The 19,813-nt window shown below is 37.8% G+C and overlaps 1 protein-coding gene across 3 annotated transcripts in view; it reads right to left on the bottom strand.

The window, feature by feature from the left end:
• Positions 1-91: 91 nt before the first annotated feature.
• golga1 (golgin A1) overlaps positions 92-19,813 on the bottom strand; it is a 53,875-nt gene continuing 34,153 nt past the window's right edge. For 2 of the 3 annotated variants that reach the window (XM_043720178.1, XM_043720176.1), the window contains 7 exons: positions 17,857-17,959; positions 16,055-16,215; positions 14,164-14,322; positions 6,453-6,512; positions 4,618-4,797; positions 2,903-2,989; positions 92-2,796 (listed from right to left, as the gene is read on the bottom strand). In XM_043720178.1, the coding sequence (XP_043576113.1) occupies positions 2,713-2,796; positions 2,903-2,989; positions 4,618-4,797; positions 6,453-6,512; positions 14,164-14,322; positions 16,055-16,215; positions 17,857-17,959 (834 nt within the window). In that variant the 3' untranslated portion in view covers positions 92-2,712. The remainder of the gene's footprint in view (positions 2,797-2,902; positions 2,990-4,617; positions 4,798-6,452; positions 6,513-14,163; positions 14,323-16,054; positions 16,216-17,856; positions 17,960-19,813) is intronic. The other variant, XM_043720179.1, reaches the window with a different exon arrangement.

Genomic DNA, 19,813 nt, shown 5'->3' on the forward strand with positions numbered 1-19,813 from the left:
TCTCCATTCTTTACCTCCCTTACAATCATTAAGGTGTTTTGACATGTCCCAACCAATTAGAAGGCAATTTTCAAAGTAAAAAAATCTGACATTTGTCCTTAAATGTTTATGCAAATACAAGTCTCAGCAGGTTTTTCAGGTCCAGTCCAGATTAACTACATAGTACCACAATTTACAATATTTGAATAGTATGATACATTTAGAATTTCATTGAAAGCCCAGGTCCTTATGACCACCTTGTATAAAGTTAGGTAATTTATTAATATTTTAAATTGATTCCTATACCTATTCATTCTTAAATTTTTACATTTCCATCTCATAAGCACATTAAATTTGTGAAAGAATTAATTATAATAACTCCTCATGCAATCTTTGACAGCTTGTCAAGAAAAAAAGATAACCCAGTTTTTACTTCCACTGTCTAAGTAGGTAACCTACTTCAAGCAAGAATAATTGCATTTTGTTGGCTTAAACTCTAATAATGTGGTCTGGGAGATGGATAACAAAACTTGGGTCAGTCAAGGTAAAATTACACTGATCTCACTGGGATTTGAATTATACACAACCTGCAGAAGTTTGGCCTGTAGGTTTGTGTAGATTTTTCGTTAGTGCTTGAATGTTCAAAAACAAGCCAGGATGGCAGCTGCAGCACTCAAATATTCCATGCAACTTCTCACTGTCAAAATGAATTTCAAAAGCATTATTACTAGGAAGCTAGTCAATAAAATAGTGAGATACTGCAGTCACATAAAATAACTGAAGTCAATTGCAGCACTGCCACAAGTTTTAAAAAACATGCCATTTGGTTAGGATGAAATTATTACTTTGCTTCTGCCATTATTCTATGGAAACTAAAGATGGTCTTTCAGTCTGAACCAATTAAAGCTTCTTTCTAATGTAAGTGAACTTAGTCTGAATATTTTTACGTGACTTTAAACCTTAACATTTACTCAGGTAAAACATTTAGAAGATTGGCATCAGCATTTGGTGCAGTAATTATGAAATAATTTGATTTTTCAAAGATTATTCAATTTCTGTGCATTCTTGCAAGAAAAATATATAAGACAGCAATTCAAATACCTTTGTCACTTTTTACCTGTCAATTGACATGGACTGGTGTACCATTTTCAACAATTGAAATTGCAAACACATTCTGAACTACTTCTTATACTTCTTTTCAAGCTAACTGAGGTGGACAAGCTGAAATTTTACTGAAAACCTCAACTCAATATACTTTCCTCATGAAATTGTTCCTGCATTTTTGAAGAACTGAAATTTTACCTAATCAAAGAATTCAACCACAATTTCAGCAAGTCTAAACGAATTTTAATTGGAAAGTATTGCACCTATAAATCATTCCCAAGCAAACACAGGTCAGATGAAGTATCACTTGCTTTATCCAAACCAGGTTTATAACATCAAGGGAGAGAAATTAGTTGCTAAGGCCAATCGATGCATTTATAAAGATTACACTGAACAGCATTTTTTTATACAAATAAAAGTGCATTAGTTCATATGTAACATATATATATATTTACACACAATGTTGCTCCTGCTTTCAAGAATTCCTGGTTTCACAACAGCAGGATGAAGAAAATACTGATGGACCATAATTATTTCAAAAGCAACATTTTCTACCTCTGAAAGGCTGTATATAATTTATGCAACTATTTTTACATCCAGTCCCAATGTGTAACAACCTTTCTTAATTTCTATACACAATACAGGTACCCTTTATAAAGGCTCCTTTGGAATGTTTAATTTTGTTTTCTCTTATGCATTAACCCAGGTAACTATATCATCCTTGCCTCCTGTTATATAGGCATCAAATCCCTTGTTTTTGGTTGTTCCAGCATTTTTACACAACACTACTGCATTCTTAAACTGCAATAAAACCACATGATAACAATTAATCAGCAAGAACACATGCAAGGGTTCTAAATTTTGTTATGAATCAATAACCGCTCATTTTACAATTATTAGAATATTTGAGAGAAACATAGAAAATGGACGACAGTGATACTTTGGACCAATACACAGAAAACCAATTGCAATATTTAACTTGGTTTCTTGTTTTCAGGCATCTCCTATTGGTATGATTTATCTTGCAGGTTTCCAGCTTTATTAATCCAAATGACACCAAATGATTAAGCTAAAAATGTAAATATAATTTAAAAATATGTTCTATTTGGACCATGATACTGAGTTCAAAATCAGTTACGGTCTGCTCTGTGGTAACAATGGGGATGGTTGGGAAAGAGCATGACTTTAACAGTGAGGAAGCAAAAACTTTTAAGCATTAATGTCTATCAATGAAGGAGAAGCACATATGCAAAGATGCAGATAATGACAGCATATCACTTCAAACAGTGTTTCATTCAAATCAGCTCAGGATTGCTACAGAGTCAAAAAGAATTGTTCCACTTGTATGCTTAGAAACTACAGAATTTCAAACCCATAATATTTGTTTGTTCACAATGAATTTCATTCCCCATAGGAGAACATTTTCATTTGCATTTAAAAGCTGTATTAATATAAAGTACGAGTTATTAAATACTTGTAAACACCTGGAAAACCTGTAATCCTGTATTAAAACACTGTCATAACAGTGACTGAAAACACTAATAAGGATATCTTATTAACTATAGTGTTCATCAAATGAATTATGTTGATAGCTTCTTCAATGTGCACATTCCTGACACTGCACTTGGTTCATTGCCAGTGAGGGGGAGGTCGGCCAGTTATTGATGGACGTATAATACCTTTAGGAGTAGGTTTTGACCCAAACCAAGACATCTACAGTGTAAATAGAACAATATTTAGTAAATCCACTCGATGTTAATTCGCTAAGAGTAGAAGCAGGTAAGACTCAGTGAATAAGTAGCAACAGATTATGCCATACCTTATATTCTAAGGATTCCTTTAGCAAGTTTTCTTCTTCACGTGTAAAGTTAAGTAGCATGGATACTGCTTTCACCAGTTGATAAGCCTGTGACAAAACAGTGAATTGACTTTTTTCCTTTATTATTAGATCATTGAAAGTTGTCCTGCAACTTTCTGCAAGCAAAATACTATCCATGAATTCAAAAGGAAATTAACAAAGTTCCTGTAATTCACAAACTATTTTAAATGTAAATCTTAAGTATTTGAGTCAAAAAACTAAGTTCTCAAAAGGTTCTAAATTTTAATGCAAAACTTATTTAAAGGAGTGTTCCAGCATAAAAGACCTACAGAGGGTAAGCACTTTACAAGAAGGCAGCTCATCACGTTCTCAAGGAAGTCAGAGATGGGCAAGAAATGCCGATTCTACAACAATACCCACAACCCATGACTTTTTTTAAAATTTAAAATCTCATTCAATAGAATTATAAAAAATATTTGCCTGGGTTTCAGATCCTAGCCACCATCTTTTTATATTATTGAAGCTAGCCACAAAAAGATTGCACTCCATTTTCTAGCCTCTGTTTCTACTGGTGGAATTCCCATGGAATTTTGATGCCTGGAAACTTTTAGTGAGGCCATGGTTATTGTGAAAGGCAGTTTTTGAAAGTAGGTAGAGGAAACAGATGGCAAGCTCTTTTCCAACATTGTTTTGAAGACAGTACAGCAAGTCACCTATGTGCTTCTCAAGTTTTATGTTTTAAGGTTCAAATGTTGTCTGTTCACTACATTTGAAGACACTATTTGTTTTGAGAGACCATTTCTTTCTAGGTTGCATTTGAAACTAAACTGCTGATAGCAGAAACAGTATTTGCTGCACACTTGTGTTAAGTGCACAGCAAACAATCACAGTACACAATGTCAAGAATGTTTTTCACTCCACATAATCCTTTCATTGTACAAGAATTTAAGTCAGTTACAACTGTGTCCAGTTCTAGTCTTCTTGTGTAAAGTCCATTGGACTAGAGAAGGGCAACTGATTATTATCCAAATTAAATACTCTAATTATCAGTATATACTGGGAGAAGTAGTCCTTCACACTTTGAAAAAGTGAAGACTTCGAAGATATGACTGACGTATAAAATAATGAATTATTTCAGTTGAGGTAGAAAAGCTAGAGGTTTTTGGCAGTATCCATGCAGCTTATAAAAGCATAACATAGCTTTTAGGAACTTTAAAACATCAACCAGCTTTGGATTAGGTTTGTGCTGGGTGTGAATCACACAAACCTTTGAAAAGGAGCTGGAAAAGTCATTAGAAAGTAGTTGGGTTAGTGCCAGTGGAGCTTCTGAGATGACCTTGAGATATTAAGGAGGTTTTACTCTATGTGGATATTAGGTTTCACTTCATCTCTCCCAGAAAGGTGCATAACCATTGAGGAAGCTGGTGCAATAAGGTTGATTGTATATTCAGCTTATTCAGATTGTAGCATTGTCAGAATGGGTTCAGCCTGATGCTCCAGTAGGGCTTTGCTTGTCATTTTCCAGATATTTCATGTCTGGTTCTCAGTCAATATCGAAATGCACATCTGAATTCTACATCTACTAGTCATCAAATCACTGAAGAATCATTCTCTTTCAACGTTTAAAACCAGATCTGCACTAATTCCCAACAATGATAAATGAAACAGGTTTTCTCTTGAGTATTTGTAGCTTATTGCAATCATTAGTAACTCACCTCAGATTCTCGCACAGACATAAATTTGAGAAGAACATGTTTAAGATATTCAAAATTTATCTCCCTGGAGTCATTAAGATCTGAATTGTTTACAACTGTGGTGGAATTACTGATGCTGGTTGGTGGTTCAAAGTAAGATTTCTCCCGAACTTCAGCAGGCTCCAATTCTGGTTTCATTTTCTTTAATTGAGAAAAGATTTAATATGGCATCAATCATAATTCCATATTTTTTTTTAAAATCAAAAGAAAGTCTGAACAGCTGATATTTCTATTTTGCAGAAATCCATTATCATGTTTCAACTCCAGTTACAAACATATGAATTAAGAGACAAAAGTAGAAATTGCTGGAAAAGCTCAGCAGGTCTGACAGAATCTGTGGAGAGAAATCAGAGTTAACATTTCAGGTCGAATGATCCTCCCTCAGAATGCTGCCAGATGCTGTGCAGATGAAGAACTGCGGTTGCTGTAAATCAGAAACTTAGCAGATCTGGCAGCATTCTGAGGAAGGGTCACTTGACCCAAAATGTTAACTCTGATTTCTCTCCATAGATTATGCCAGATCTGCTAAGCTTTTCCAGCAATTTTTATTTTTGTTTCAGATTTACAGCATTTGCAGTTCTTTCGGTTGTTATATGAATTAAGAGATAGGCCAATCGGCCCCTCAAGCCTATTCTACCATTGGAAAATATGGCTGATCTAAACTGTGCTCTTAATTCTTTTCCTGCCTATCCCCTATATGACTTTGATTCACCTGTTATTCAAGAATGAACTCTGCCTTGACAATATTCGAGGACTCTGTCTCCACCACTTTGATGAATAGAGTTCCACTGACACATGATGTTCCGAGAGAAAATAATTCTCAAAATTTTCTCAACTTATTTTTAAACTATGTCCTTTACTTCTAGTCTCTTTCACAAGGTGAAAGCATCCTTTCAGCATTGAGCTATTGAGGAATTTATTCATGTAGAATTTCTGTTTGCCTGATCCAGAGAATATAGGCTTCCTAAGAACAAACGCTTAAAAACCCTCAAATATGTACAAAGCTACTGCTGGAACTTAATCCAGTAAAACTGCACATCGTCACTTTCCAGATTCTCAAATGAAGAATGAGAACAAAGCAGTTTTGTAAATATATACAATTATTTTCTTTAAAAAAACTTGGAAAAAGATATGCTAAAGATGGTTCCCCTGAACGAATATCTAACATTGCGCAAAATAATAGTAAACCATAAAATTTAAAACTTCAGTTTTTTGAACAGGTGAAAAATGAAAACATAGTTAGTTTTAATTTGTCAGATCCAAAGTCACGAATAATTTAAACTGGAAAAACCTTGCCATTAATTTGAAACACGGGTGAAAGCAACTAAAACCAAAGATTAAAAAAAATGAATGGCAACTTCAAAAACAGGACATTGTAGGTAATATAGAAAATGCTGTAAATACTCAGCAGATCCAGCAGCATCCTCAGAGAGAAACAGAATTAACATTACAGGTCTCTGACCTTCAAGCTTCATTGACCTGAAACAATAACTATCTTTCTCTCCACAGATGGCCCCTAACCTGCAGGAACTAAATTGGATTTGTCAAACTAAAAATAAATCTATTAATTAGTAGTTTTTTTTTTATTTCAGCGAGGCGATGAAAAGGGAAGTATTCTTGGAACAATTCTCCAGACAATGTTATTTCAGTATCAGGTACAGACTGCAATTTAGGACAATAACATTTGCCACACTTTAACACGTGCAAAATCTACTTCTGACCCATTTTCGGGTTTGATTGATTGAAAAATCCTAAGTAATCTGTTTAAAAGATGTAACTTAATGCAAACTCTTTACCAATTCTTTCTGCAGTGTCTTCTTCAATTCTGTTAGTCTCTGCAGCAGTTGTTTAATAGTCTGATGGAGGAAAAAGATTTAAAATATAAAATCTACAGTAATGTATAAATTATTACATGAAACAACTTAAATTTACAATTTTAACCATACATTAAAGGATTAGGGAAATCATTAGCAAACATTGCAAATTTGTTATTCACGACTCCAGCGAGTATGAGAAGACACAGTTTTAACGTACCTTAATTTTGCTAACCTGAGTTGAGATTAAGTGGTGAACATACAAACAAGGAACAAGAGTCAACTATTTAGTCCTTCAAGCCTACTCTGCCAGAATCAAAGATTTCCAGCAAAAAAAAAAGGCCCTTCAAGCCATCAAGTGCAGAAGTCAAAAACGACCACATAACTATGCTAATTTAATTTCCAGCACTTGGCCCATAGCTTTGTATGCCTTGGCATTCTCCTCTACCACTCTTCAAGTATTGGCTTTCAGAATGCCACCACCCTCTGGGTAAAAACATTTTCCTCACATCACCCTTAAACCTCCTGTCTCTCATCTTAAATATATACCCCCAGTCACTAATCACTGCACCCAGGGTGAAGTCTTTTTTCTGTCTCCCTGAGCTATGTCCCCATTTTTTTTGTCACAATCATGTCTCACCTCAGTCTTCTCTGCTTCTGGGAAAACAAGCCTAGTCTATCCGATCTCTCTTCATAACTAAAACTCTCCAGACCAGACAACACCCTCTGCAGCCTCTCCAGTACAGTCACGTCCCTTCTATAATGTGGATTTGAGAACTCCAGCTGTGCCTAACCAACATTTTATACAGCTGCAACATATCCTCCTTACTCTTTAAACTCTATGCCTGGGCTAATAAATATGCCTTAAGGGATCATGGACATTAAAATCCCTCTGATTCTTGGTGCTCCGTAGGATCCTACTGTTCATCATGCATTCCCTTGTTTTGTTTGTCCTGCCAAAGTCCACCACCTCACAACTTATTGCCATTTAATAGAATCATGGCTGATCGAAGTTAACTTCAATTCTGCATTCCTAGACATCCCCAATAATCTTTCATTCCCTTGATAATCAGTAATTATTTGTACTACAATTTTTTAAAAAAGTTTCTGCTTTCATTGTCTTTGTGGAAGAGAATTCCAAAGATTCTCAACCCACACAGAAAAATGTTTCTTCATCACTTTTAAATATGCACTCTTTCTTATTTTTAAATTATGACCTATAGTTTTAGATTGTCACACAACAGGAAATATCCTTTCAACATTCCACTCAGGATCTTATATTTTTCAATTAAGTCACATCTAGCTATTCTAAACTCCAGGCAGGCCTAACTCGTCTAACCTGTTTTCTGGTCTAGTCAACCTGCTCTGAAATTCTTCTGATGGATTAATATCCTTTTGTACATATAATGTCCTGTACTATACACAGTATTCCAAATTCATCCTCACCAATGTCCTGTATAATTGAAGCATAACCTCCTACTATTGCATTTAATTCCCCTTGCAATAAACCACAGCATTCTATTAGCTTTCCTGATTACTTGCTGAAGGGGAAATATTACAACTTTCTGTCTTTGCTGCAAAATTGAATTGGTCTAGCCTCAGCTGCATTGTCAGCAAAAATTACTCCACTGGTTGGAGTTCCTCAGCCCAATGAATGCCAATAGTTTGATGAAAAGCGCACCTGGTGCTAAGGCACTTGAATAAACTGTTGTACAATAAAGAACCAAATTCATCGAATCAGAGGACAGCAGAGACGTCACTGAGATGAATTCTTTGAGATGGCACTGCAGTCACCCCGAATGGTTTGAATATAGATACAAAACTGGCTTGGTCATAGAAGACAGGGTTGTGGTGGAAGGGTGTTTTTCAGAATGGAGACCGTAACTAGTGGTGTCCCACAGGAATCAGTCTTAGGTCCTCTGTTTTTTTTTGTAGTATATATAAATGATCTGGAGGAAAATGTGGGTGGTCTGATTAATAAATTTGCAGATGAAACAAAGATTGGTGGAGTTGCTGACAGTGCTGACGATTGTGAAAGAATACAACAAGATAAAGACAGATTGGCGACTGGGGCACAGAAATGACAGGTGGAGTTTAATCCAGACAAATGCGAGATGATGCATTTTAAAGGATCAAATTTAGGTGTGTATTATATTGTATGGCAGAACCCTTCGAACATTAGCATACAGATAGATCTGGGTGTGCGGGTCCACAATAAAAGTGGCAACATGGGTGGCCAAAGTGATTAAGGTGGCATATGGCATCCTTGCCTTCATCGACTGAGCATAGAGTACAAGAATTGGCAAATCATGGTGCATCTGTGTTAAACCCTTGTTAGGCCGCATTTGGAATATTGTATGTAGTTTTGGTCACCACACTACCAGAAGGATGTGGAAGCTTTGGAAAGAGTGTACAGAAGGTTCACCAGGATGTTGCCTGGTCTTGAGGGTATTGGCTATGAGAAAAAGGTTAAAAAATCTAGAATAGTTTTCATTGGAAAGGCGGCAGCTAAGAGGAGATCTGATAGGGGTCTACAAAACTATGAGGGGTATCGATAAGGTAGATAGTCAGAAGCTTTTTCCCCAGGATTGAAGTTTCAATTACAAGGGGATACAGGTTCAAGGTGAGAGGGGGAAAGTTCAAGGGAGATGTGCGAGGGAGATGTGTGAGGGAAGTTTTTCACGCAGAGAGCAGTAGGAGCCTTGAACGCAGTGCCAGAAGAGGCAGTGGAAACAGGCAGGTTGGCGACATTTACGAGACATCTGGATGGTACATGAATAGGGACGGAACAGAGGGATACAGAGTGAATAAGGGCAGATGGTTTGCTTTTTAGTTTAGTTAGGGCACGATGATCGGCACAGGTTTGGAGAGCCGAAGGGCCCTTTCCTGTGCTGTACTTCTCTTTGTTCTTTGTATTTAATCTGTCTGTGATTAAATAAGTAATAGGCAAAACTGGTAGGTTCTGCCAAAGCACTTTCTCAAAATAGGTAAGTCAGCTCTTAGCTGGTCCAACACAGTTTTATATAGGATCTATTGGGAACAGTAACATGGTGGTAACATTGCAGAAGTATTCATCCAGAGGCCTTGACTATGCTTCAGAGACATAAGTTCAAATTAAACACTGACAGCTGGTGCAATTTAAATTTAATTAATAAATCTGGAATTATGGGCCAGGAAATTTCCTGTTGATTGTCACATAGTTGCCACCTTCAACAGATTAATCAATGTTCCTTCATGTTGAACACCACTGGAAAGATGTGGCAGTGCCGGTGTTGGTCTGGGGTGGACAAAGTTAAAATTGACAACACCAGGCTACAGTCCAACAAGTTTATGTGGAAGTATAACCTTATGTTGACTTTTAACTTTTACCACTGGAAAGAAGCACTAAAGGTAGCAATGGCAACGAATTTGCTCAGGGTGGGGTACTTCAATGGCTAACATCAAAAATGGCACAGTAGCATCACTACAGACTATCCTAAAGAACACATCTGTCAGATTGCACCTGCAGAAGGTGGCAAGAAAAGAAAAATCTATTCTTCTACTTGACCTTGCTCATCTACCTATCACAGATGCATTTGTCCATAACTGGACTGGTAGTGACAACCCCACGTTGTTTTACATAGATGAAACGCCATTTTCACAGAGAGACCCTCCATGGTTTTGTGTGGCACAACCATCATGTTACATGGGATAGATTCAAAACAGATTTGACAGCTCAAACAAACAGAATGCTGGAAAAACTCAGGAGGTCTTTGGAGAGAGAAACAGGAGTTAATATTTTGAATCTGGTATAACTCTTTTTCAGAATTTGCAGTTCAAATTTGGATGTCCATGACCTGGGCCTGATTCAATGAGGAATAGAGGACAGGATGTCAGGAGCAGCACAGCTATCAATCAGGGATAAAGCTGATGAAGCTACATGTATGTGAAAAAGCAGAAGCAATATGCAATAGATAAAGTAAAGCAATCCTGCAAACAACTGATTAGACTTAAAACCCAGCAATCTGTTTCTTCTATTCAGGAATGATGGGGACAATTAAATAACTAACAGATCGTCAAAGCTCCACAAACAGCAATTCTCAATGATGGCAAAGCCCAGCACATCAATGTTGAAAAAAACAAGATTGAAGCATTGGGAAAAGGTTGAGATTCTGAAGGGAGATTACAGAGAGTTAGGCAGAAATTTAAAAAGGAGGTCCTCAAGGGTAGTAATATCTGGACTACTCCCAGTGCTACGAGCTAGGGAGGGCAGGAGTAGGAGGATAGAGCAGATGAATGCATGGCTGAGGAGCTGGTGTATGGGAGAAGGATTCACATTTTTGGATCATTGGAATCTCTTTTGGGGTAGAAGTGACCTGTACAAGAAGGATGGATTGCACCTAAATTGGAAGGGGACTAATATACTGGCAGGGAAATTTGCTTGAACAGCTTGGGAGGATTTAAACTAGTAGGTGGGGGGGGGGGGGAGGGGGGGGACCCAGGGAGATAGTGAGGAATGAAATCAATTGGAGACGGGTATATCTGGAAACAGAAGTGAGTTAAACAGTCATGGCAGGCAGGGACCAGGTAGGACTAATAAATTAAACTGCATTTACTTCAATGCAAGGGGCCTAACAGGGAAGGCAGATGAACTCAGGGCATGGTTAGGAACATGGGACTGGGATATCATAGCAATTACAGAAACATGGCTCAGGGATGGGCAAGACTGGCAGCTTAATGTTCCAGGATACAAACACTACAGGAAGGATAGAAAGGGAGGCAAGAGAGAGGAGGGGGAGTGGCATTTTTGATAAGGGACAGCATTACAGCTGTGCTGAGGGAGGATATACCCGGAAATACATCCAGGGAAGTTATTTGGGTGGAACTAAGAAAGAGATGATAACCTTATTGGGATTGTATTATACAACTCGCAATAGTCAGAGGGAAATTGAGAAACAAACTTGTAAGGAGATCTCAGCTATCTGTAAGAATAATAGGATAGTTATGGTAGGAGATTTTAACTTTCCAAGCATCGACTGGGACTGCCATAGTGTTAAAGATTTAGATGGAGAGGAATTTTTTAAGTGTGTACAAGACAATTTTCTGATTCAGGATGTGGATGTACCTACTAGTGAAGGTGCAAAACTTGACCGACTCTTGGGAAATAGGGCAGAGCAAGTGACTGAGGTGTCAGTGGGGGAGCACTTTGGGGCCAGCGACCATAATTCTATTCGTTTTAAAATAGTGATGGAAAAGGATAGACCAGATCTAAAAGTTGAAGTTTTAAATTGGAGAAAGGCCAATTTTTACAGTATTAGGCAAGAACTTTTGAAAACTGATTGGAGGCAGATGTTCACAGATAAAGGGATGGCTGGAAAATGGGAAGCCTTCAGAAATGAGATAACAAGAATCCAGAGAAAGTATATTCCTGTCAGGGTAAAAGGGAAGTCTGGTAGGTATAGGGAATGCTGGATGACTAAAGAAATTGAGGGTTTGGTTAAGAAAAAGGAAGCATATGTCAGATATAGACAGGATAGATTGAGTGAAACATTAGAAGAGTATAAAGGAAGTTGAAGTATACTTAAGAGGGAAATCAGGAGGGCAAAACGGGGACATGGGATAGCTTTGGCAAATATAATTAAGGAGAATCCAAAAGGGTTTTTACAAATATATTAAGGACAAAAGGGCAACTAGGGAGAGAATAGGGCCCCTCAAGGATCAGCAAGGCAACCTTTGTGTGGAGCCACAGAAAATGGGGGAGATACTAAATGAATATTTTGCATTAGTATTTACTGTGGAAAATGATATGGAAGATATAGAGACTGTAGGGAAATAGATGGTGACATCTTGCAAAACGTCCAGATTACAGAGGAGAAAGTGCTGGATGTCTTGAAACGGTTAAAGGTGGATAAATCCCCAGGACCTGATCAGGTGTACCCGAGAACTCTGTGGGCAGCTACAGAAGTGATTGCTGGGCCTCTTGCTGAGATATTTGTACCATCGATAGTCACAGGCGAGATGCCGGAAGATGGGAAGTTGGCAAACGTGGTGCAACTGTTTAAGAAGGGCAGTAAAGACAAATCAGGGAACTATAGACCGGTGAGTCTGACCTCAGTGGTGGGCAAGTTGTTGGAGGGAGTCCTGAGGGACAGGATGTACATGTATTTGGAAAGGCAAGAACTAATTATGGATAGTCAACATGGCTTTGTACGTGAGAAATCATGTCTCACAAACTTGATCGAGTTTTTTGAAGAAGTAACAAAGAAGATTGATGAGGGCAGAGCAATAAATGTGATATATATGGACTTCAGTAAGGCGTTCGACAAGGTTCCCCATGGGAGACTGGTTAGCTAGGTTAGATCTCATGGAATACAGGGAGAACTAGACATTTGGATACAGAATTGGCTCAAAGGTAGAAGACAGAGGGTGGTGGTGGAGGGTTGTTTTTCAGACTGGAGGCCTGTGACCAGTGGAGTGGCACAAGGATCGGTACTGGGTCCTCTACTTTTTGTCATTTACTTAAATGATTTGGATGCGAGCATAAGAGGTACAGTTAGTAAGTTTGCAGATGACACCAAAATTGGAGGTATAGTGGACAGCAAAGAGGATTACCTCAGATTACAACAGGATCTGGACCAGATGGGCCAGAGCTACAGGAAGAGGCTGAACAGGCTAGGGCTGTTTTCCCTGGAGCGTCGGAGGCTGAGGGGTGACCTTATAGAGGTTTACAAAATTATGTGGGGCATGGATAGGATAAATAGGCAAAGTCTTTTCCCTGGGGTCGGGGAGTCCAGAACTAGATGGCATAGGTGTAGGGTGAGAGGGGAAAGATATAAAAGAGACCTAAGAGGCAACTTTTTCACGCAGAGGGTGGTACATGTATGGAATGAGCTGCCAGAGGACGTGGTGGAGGTTGGTACAATTGCAACATTTAAGAGGCATTTGGATGGGTATATGAATAGGAAGGGTTTGGAGGGATATGGGTCGTGCTGGCAGGTGGGACTAGGTTGGGTTGGGATATCTGATCGGCATGGACAGGTTGGATCGAAGGGTCTGTTTCCATGCTGTACATCTCTATGACTCTATTTGCAACCATCCTCAAACAGGAGGGCCATGGGAAATAGGCGGCAACTATGTGGCTGTTATTAAAAATATCATAAAGAGATGTTAAGCAAATTGGTATTTATTCAGAAATCAATGCTTTCAAAGCACAGTTTTCTGCAATATATTACTTCAGCACAACACTGATAAATTGTAATCATAGTTACCATCATTCAAAACTTGTTGGATTTAATTAACATGATATAGGAAAACTAAACATTTAGTTAAAAAAAAAACAAATTTCAAGTTAATAAAACTAATTATTGTGGACAAATTTTAAAATTGAAATCTGTTTCTAGGTTTGTGGTGAACAATAGAGGCTACTGATAAAAAAATGCATAAAACACCTTTGCAATTTATCAATGTTAAGAAGGAAACTGTGTTACTCAATTACTTGTAACAGAAACTAGTAACCCAAGGTGTAGATTTAGATAGGAAATGAAAATTTTGGCTAAAAACAAGAATAACATTTACAAGGTAAATTCTTCAAAACGTGGACAAAAAAAACTAAACAATTCTGTACACATAAAAGCCTTTTAACTAATGGTGATGTTGTCACAAAGGCAGGCAATTTACAAACCACGCTGATCTACTCATTTCCTGAGCAACTAACCTTGTTTTTCTCTATCAACTGCTGTTCCAAATCTTGGTTGTCCTGTTGAAGCTGTAAGGTATAGGAGACTGTCACATCTCCATTTTGTTCTTTTCCATCATTTTTTGGGGGATGTAATTGTCCATTGAGAGCTGCCACCTCTGCTTCCAGATCATTCACCTGTCAGAGCAATGTGCATTTCTTTAATGATTCACAGAAACAAAATTAGGAATCGCGTTGGCCAGAGTACAAAACATAGAATTTTATAAAAGCTGAAAAATAATATTCAATTGCAAACAGAGTAAATACCAATCTGTTCCAAGCAACAGCACAGCATTTTTTTAAATTAAAAAGTATTTACTTAAATTAAAATTATCATTTTAATTTGGGAAGTAATTTTTTTTAAAAAATTAATAACTTTTACTTGGGAAATGAATTCTAACCTTTTAATTTTAAAAAAATGTTGTGCTGTTGGATAGAATAGATTCCCCTGTTCTCCAGTAAGATGGGCCTATTCATGGCTAGCTGATGTCAGTTAAGGTAATGGTAAAGGTGACAAAATTATTTGCAACATTGCTGGGTTTAAATAATCAGTGTTCAGCTCTATCTGTCTGGTTAGAAGTCTTGGTTCACACATGAAGAACAGCCACTTCAGCAAGATATCACTTGAATGACACGGCTACAGAATAATATTCCATAGACAAACTTCTTCTGCAGAAATAAGGAGCTGGAAACAGTTAGGAAAAGAAATTCAAAACTATCAAGTTTTAAAAACTCACCAAACAGTAACTGACCCATTATCAAAGACACAAACTCCAGTAATTTCATTATAAGAATATGGATTTTCTATTTCACTTAAAATAAGAGAATTCCACACTGCTCCCTTGGAAACATCCCATTTAGTTTGAGGTATAGGTCATAGATAACAGAAAGCCCCTATAAGGCCATTCTAGCTGCTGCCCATATTGTGAATGTAGGTGAAAAGACTGGGCACAGGATAAATCAAACAGATTCCAGATGAAGGATAGGTTGGAACTATTGAAACTCATAAATGGATTGCATTACAGCACAGACTTCTTGAAATTGAAGATATGCCAGGTGAGTGCTGCAGTCTGTGTTACTTATTGATACCTGATGACCTTCAAGGAATTTGAATTTCCCTCCATTCCAAGGAAACTGAAAATTAAGCACACATTTCCTGAAGGACCAAGAAACCTTTGGTGACTACAATGCCACTGTTAGGGTCAGCCACCACATTAATTTGTTAATTGAAAAGTGACATGTCAATTGTAGGAACAAACAAAACTAGAAGTGGCAGGAGAAACTCAGCAGGTCTGACAGCAACTGTGGAGTGAAAACAGAATTAATGTTTCGAATCCAATGACCCTTCTTCAGAACTGGATTTTAGTGTCATTGGCAGTTATCATCTGATAGTGTCCCAGTTAACCATATATACAAGGTAATAGTTTGTTCTGGTTGAGATTATTAATACATTTTTTTCTAACAGATGTACATAGTTAGGACCACAGAAATGTTCCATATCTGCAAGATCACTTCTTGGCAGTAAAACGAAGGAAAAATAGTTAACTTTTAACATGTTCTTCCTTTTCACAAGATGGTTTAATATATTGATCCAGAAGCAATAAAAGATGATGTCACAGAAGATCAATAATAAATAAAATTAGATTTTTAAAAACAGAATCCATACAGTGTGGAAACAGGCCCTTCAGCCCAGCATGTCCACACTGACCATCCAAAGGGTCTGCCACCCTGACCCAAACCCGGGTCCCTGGCGCTGTGAGGCATCAGTAATGAGCTACCGTACCACCATGATTTGTACTTACAAGTATAGAATATCCAGCAACTTGCAGAAATTAGCGTGTTTAAATCATGGCTGAGACAGCTAACATACCTTCCGCTCACTGGCTTCCAGATGTTCTTGTCTCTCGATCAACTGCAACTCGAGATCACTCAACTGGTTCTGAACTATCCCTTCTCTTTCTGCTGTTGAACTTTTAAAATTTTCACTTTCTATTTGTAGCTGATTCATCTGTGATATCACACCTTCATGATCTAGAGGTACGGTAAAATAGATTCATTAACATATCCCTTCCACAAGTTAAGCATTTCTCATTCATCATACAAAACACTATGGATGCAAAACGCATGATGAAAATTTGTCTCTCACGTACTATATTGTATTTCTTTTTACTGTATACACAAATATAGAAAATGTACACTAGTTTTCTATGAAAAGCAAAGTATCTAATCTACAATGAATAATTTTTATTTTGTAATAAACTATGTCTTACATTTCCATAACCAATTCACAAGGTAACTGGCCTAAGGTTTTGCTGTTATGTAATTAGCTCGTAGAGGGTGCACAAGACCAATCAGGGAAAATCTCAATGTGTTTTTGTTACATTCTATGGAAAGCACCTGAAGTTTTCGAAGAACTTCTTCCAAACGTCTAATTGTCAAGGTACAGGAATAGCAAGCCAAGCCAAATCGGTTTCACTATTACTGGATCTGCAACACAGTAGCTTATAAACATTCAATGACCCTCAAAACTGCTCAACTGCTCCTAATGAGACTTTACAAACAACAGATCTTGGCACTAAGTTTATAGCTTAAACAAACTTAATATTTCATTATTAGTAATGGAACTTTAGCAGAGCATAAATGAATTACAAGGCAATATAATTAATATCTACAGTTTAAACCCAATCTTCTTTGAATATACTGACAAATAGACACACATAAAGAATAAATTAAGGGTCATAATTTGTCAGTTTATTAGCGTTTCGATGATGAATACCAGGACTGCATGAATTCCTTAGATGATTGGTTGTATTATGGACATGCAGGACTGCATATCTTACTTGAAATCTGAAGCCACTAGTAAATACAAACAGTTTCTCTCGAGATTTTTTAAAACTTATTTCCTACAGACTGGGTTTCTTTTCTCAGAATTTTCAACAAGTCGATGTAACAGGAGAATAACAGGAGAGAGAAAAAACAAAAACCCAGCCCAGTCCAGCAGCTCCCGAAACAAAAACTGTCCCCTGCCCAAAAACCAGTCAGAACTAGTTCACACTTTGTTTTTTTTCTCTTTTTCAACATTCCCTGTGGTTAGATGACCAGCATAATTCCTCCCTTAATACACCAAATCAACATCTAATCAGCTGCCAGTCTCTGAGCTTAACCTGCATAATCTTCCCAGAACAGTTCCCAACAGCAACATCAGTCTTTTGCTTTTTTAAAAATAAGATGCTGTTCAAAATTCAACTTTAACTCACAACACGAAACCAAAAATGAGCAAAGTAAAATAGTAGTGACAAGTCTCAAAATAATCAAAAGCTCAACAAGAAAATTTTATTATGAATATTTTCAGCAGTATTTGATTTAGCACAATCTTGAGAATAAGGCTAAAAGTCTACAATGAAATAAATATTTTAAAATTTGTGATACATGCACTGACATTATCCATTCTGATTTATTTCACTGATATATGGAATCCTATTTTCTCTTGTTCAAGTGAAATCACCACATTCACATTTTCCAATAATCAAACCCAAAAGTTCAAACTGAGCTTGTTCCCACAATTTAAACTTCAACTGCAGAACAATACTTATACTTTTTAAATTATCTTTTCTTTCTGACAGCTTTTCCCTTAAAAGTTGTTTGATCTTAAATAAATCACATTTTTCAAACCTTGCTCAAGTTTCTTGAAATCTTCTTGCATTTTTATTAACTCTTTATCTTTCTGCAAGTCTGAAGTATCTTTTTCATCCAGCATTTGTGTCAATTGTAAAACCTGTCATTGCAAAACAAATACATAAAGGAAGGCAACAAAGTAATCATAAACAAAATATAGCTCTTGTGGTCAAATTAATGAGATCAGTTTTCAATTCTAGACTTAACTGAAGTTAAGTTTCACCAAATGCCATGGTGGGATTCGATCCCTACTCCCCAGAGCACTCATCTAGGCCTTGGATTACTAGTAAAATGACTGCTGCACTATCATGTCTATCATGCCTCTCTCTCTCTCTCTCTCGTACTCTCATCCTCATCAACATTATAGCATTGATGTAGACGTACGTTCACCCAATATTTTGTCACTTGAATAATAAAGACCATAACTCATAATATGGGCTCAGTTTTTAAAATAACTTTACATATTTATATCATTGATTTGAATGTGAACATAGGAGGTTTAGTTAGTAAGTTTGCAGATGACACCAAAATTGGAGGTGTAGTGGACAGCGAAGAGGGTTACCTCAGAGTACAATGGGATCTTGATCAGCTGGGCCAATGGGCTGAAGAGTGGAAGATGAAGTTTAATTCAGATAAATGTGAGGTGATGCATTTTGGAAAAGCAAATCTGAGCAGAACTTATACATTTAATGGTAAGGTCTTAGGGAGTGTTGCTGAAGAAAGAGACCTTGGAGTGCAGGTTCATAGTTCCTTGAAAGTAGAATCGCAGGTAGAAAGGATAGTGATGGAGGCGTTTGGTATGCTTTCCTTTATTGGTCAGAGCATTGGGTATTGGGAGGTCATGTTGCGGCTGTACAGGACATGGGTTAGGCCACTTTTGGAATATTGCGTGCAATTCTCATCTCCTTCCTATTGGAAGGACGTTGTGAAACTTGAAAGGGTTCAGAAAAAATTTACAAGAATGTTGCCAATGTTGAGGATTTCAGCTACAGGGAAAGGCTGAATAAGTTGTTTTCCCTGGAGCGTTGGAGGCTGAGGGGTGATCTTATAGAGGTTTATAAAATCATGAAGGGCATGGATAGGATAAATAACAAGGTCTTTTTCCTGGGCTGGGGGAGTCCAGAACTAGAGGGCATGGGTTTATGATGAAAGGAGAAGGATATAAAAGAGACCAAAGGGGCAACTTTTTCACACAGAGGGTGATACATGTATGGAATGAACTGCCAGAGGAAGTGGTGGAGGCTGGTATATGAATAGGAAGGGTTTAGAGTGATATGGGCCACGTGCTGGCAAATGTGATTAGATTAGGTTAGGATATCTGGTCAGTGTGGATGAGTTGGACCGAACGTCCGTTTCCATGCTGTACATCTCTATGACTCTATATTCTTGTGTTTCATTTCTTGGAACTTCTCAGCATTATGGGAGTGCAACTAAAGTGAAAATCTTCTTGAACTTTCAAACAGATTTGTCTCATCTCCAGGAATTTCAAACTGATCAGTACTTTACCTGAAATTTTCCAACAAACCCTTTCAACAAAATAGCTTTATTGTTTCTCCCAAAAATATTCCCAATTCCTTCGTCTCCGCCATATTCCCAATTCCTTCGTCTCCGCTGCATCTGCTCCCAGGAGGACCAGTTCCAATAGCGAACAACCCAGATGGCCTCCTTCTTCAAAGACCACAATCTCCCCCCAGATATGATCAACGATGCTCTCCACCGCATCTCCTCCACTTCCCGCTCCTCCGCCCTTGAGGCCTGCCCCTCCAATCGCCACCAGGACAGAACGCCACTGGTCCTCACCTACCACTCCACCAACTTCCATATACATCGTATCATTCGTCGTCATTTCCGCCACCTCCAAACGGACCCCACCACCAGGGATATATTTCCCTCCCCTCCCCTATCAGCATTCCGAAAAGACCACTCCCTCCGTGACTCCCTCGTCAGGTCCACA

Source organism: Chiloscyllium plagiosum, chromosome 30, assembly GCF_004010195.1.
Source record: "Chiloscyllium plagiosum isolate BGI_BamShark_2017 chromosome 30, ASM401019v2, whole genome shotgun sequence".
Taxonomy (NCBI): domain Eukaryota; kingdom Metazoa; phylum Chordata; class Chondrichthyes; order Orectolobiformes; family Hemiscylliidae; genus Chiloscyllium; species Chiloscyllium plagiosum.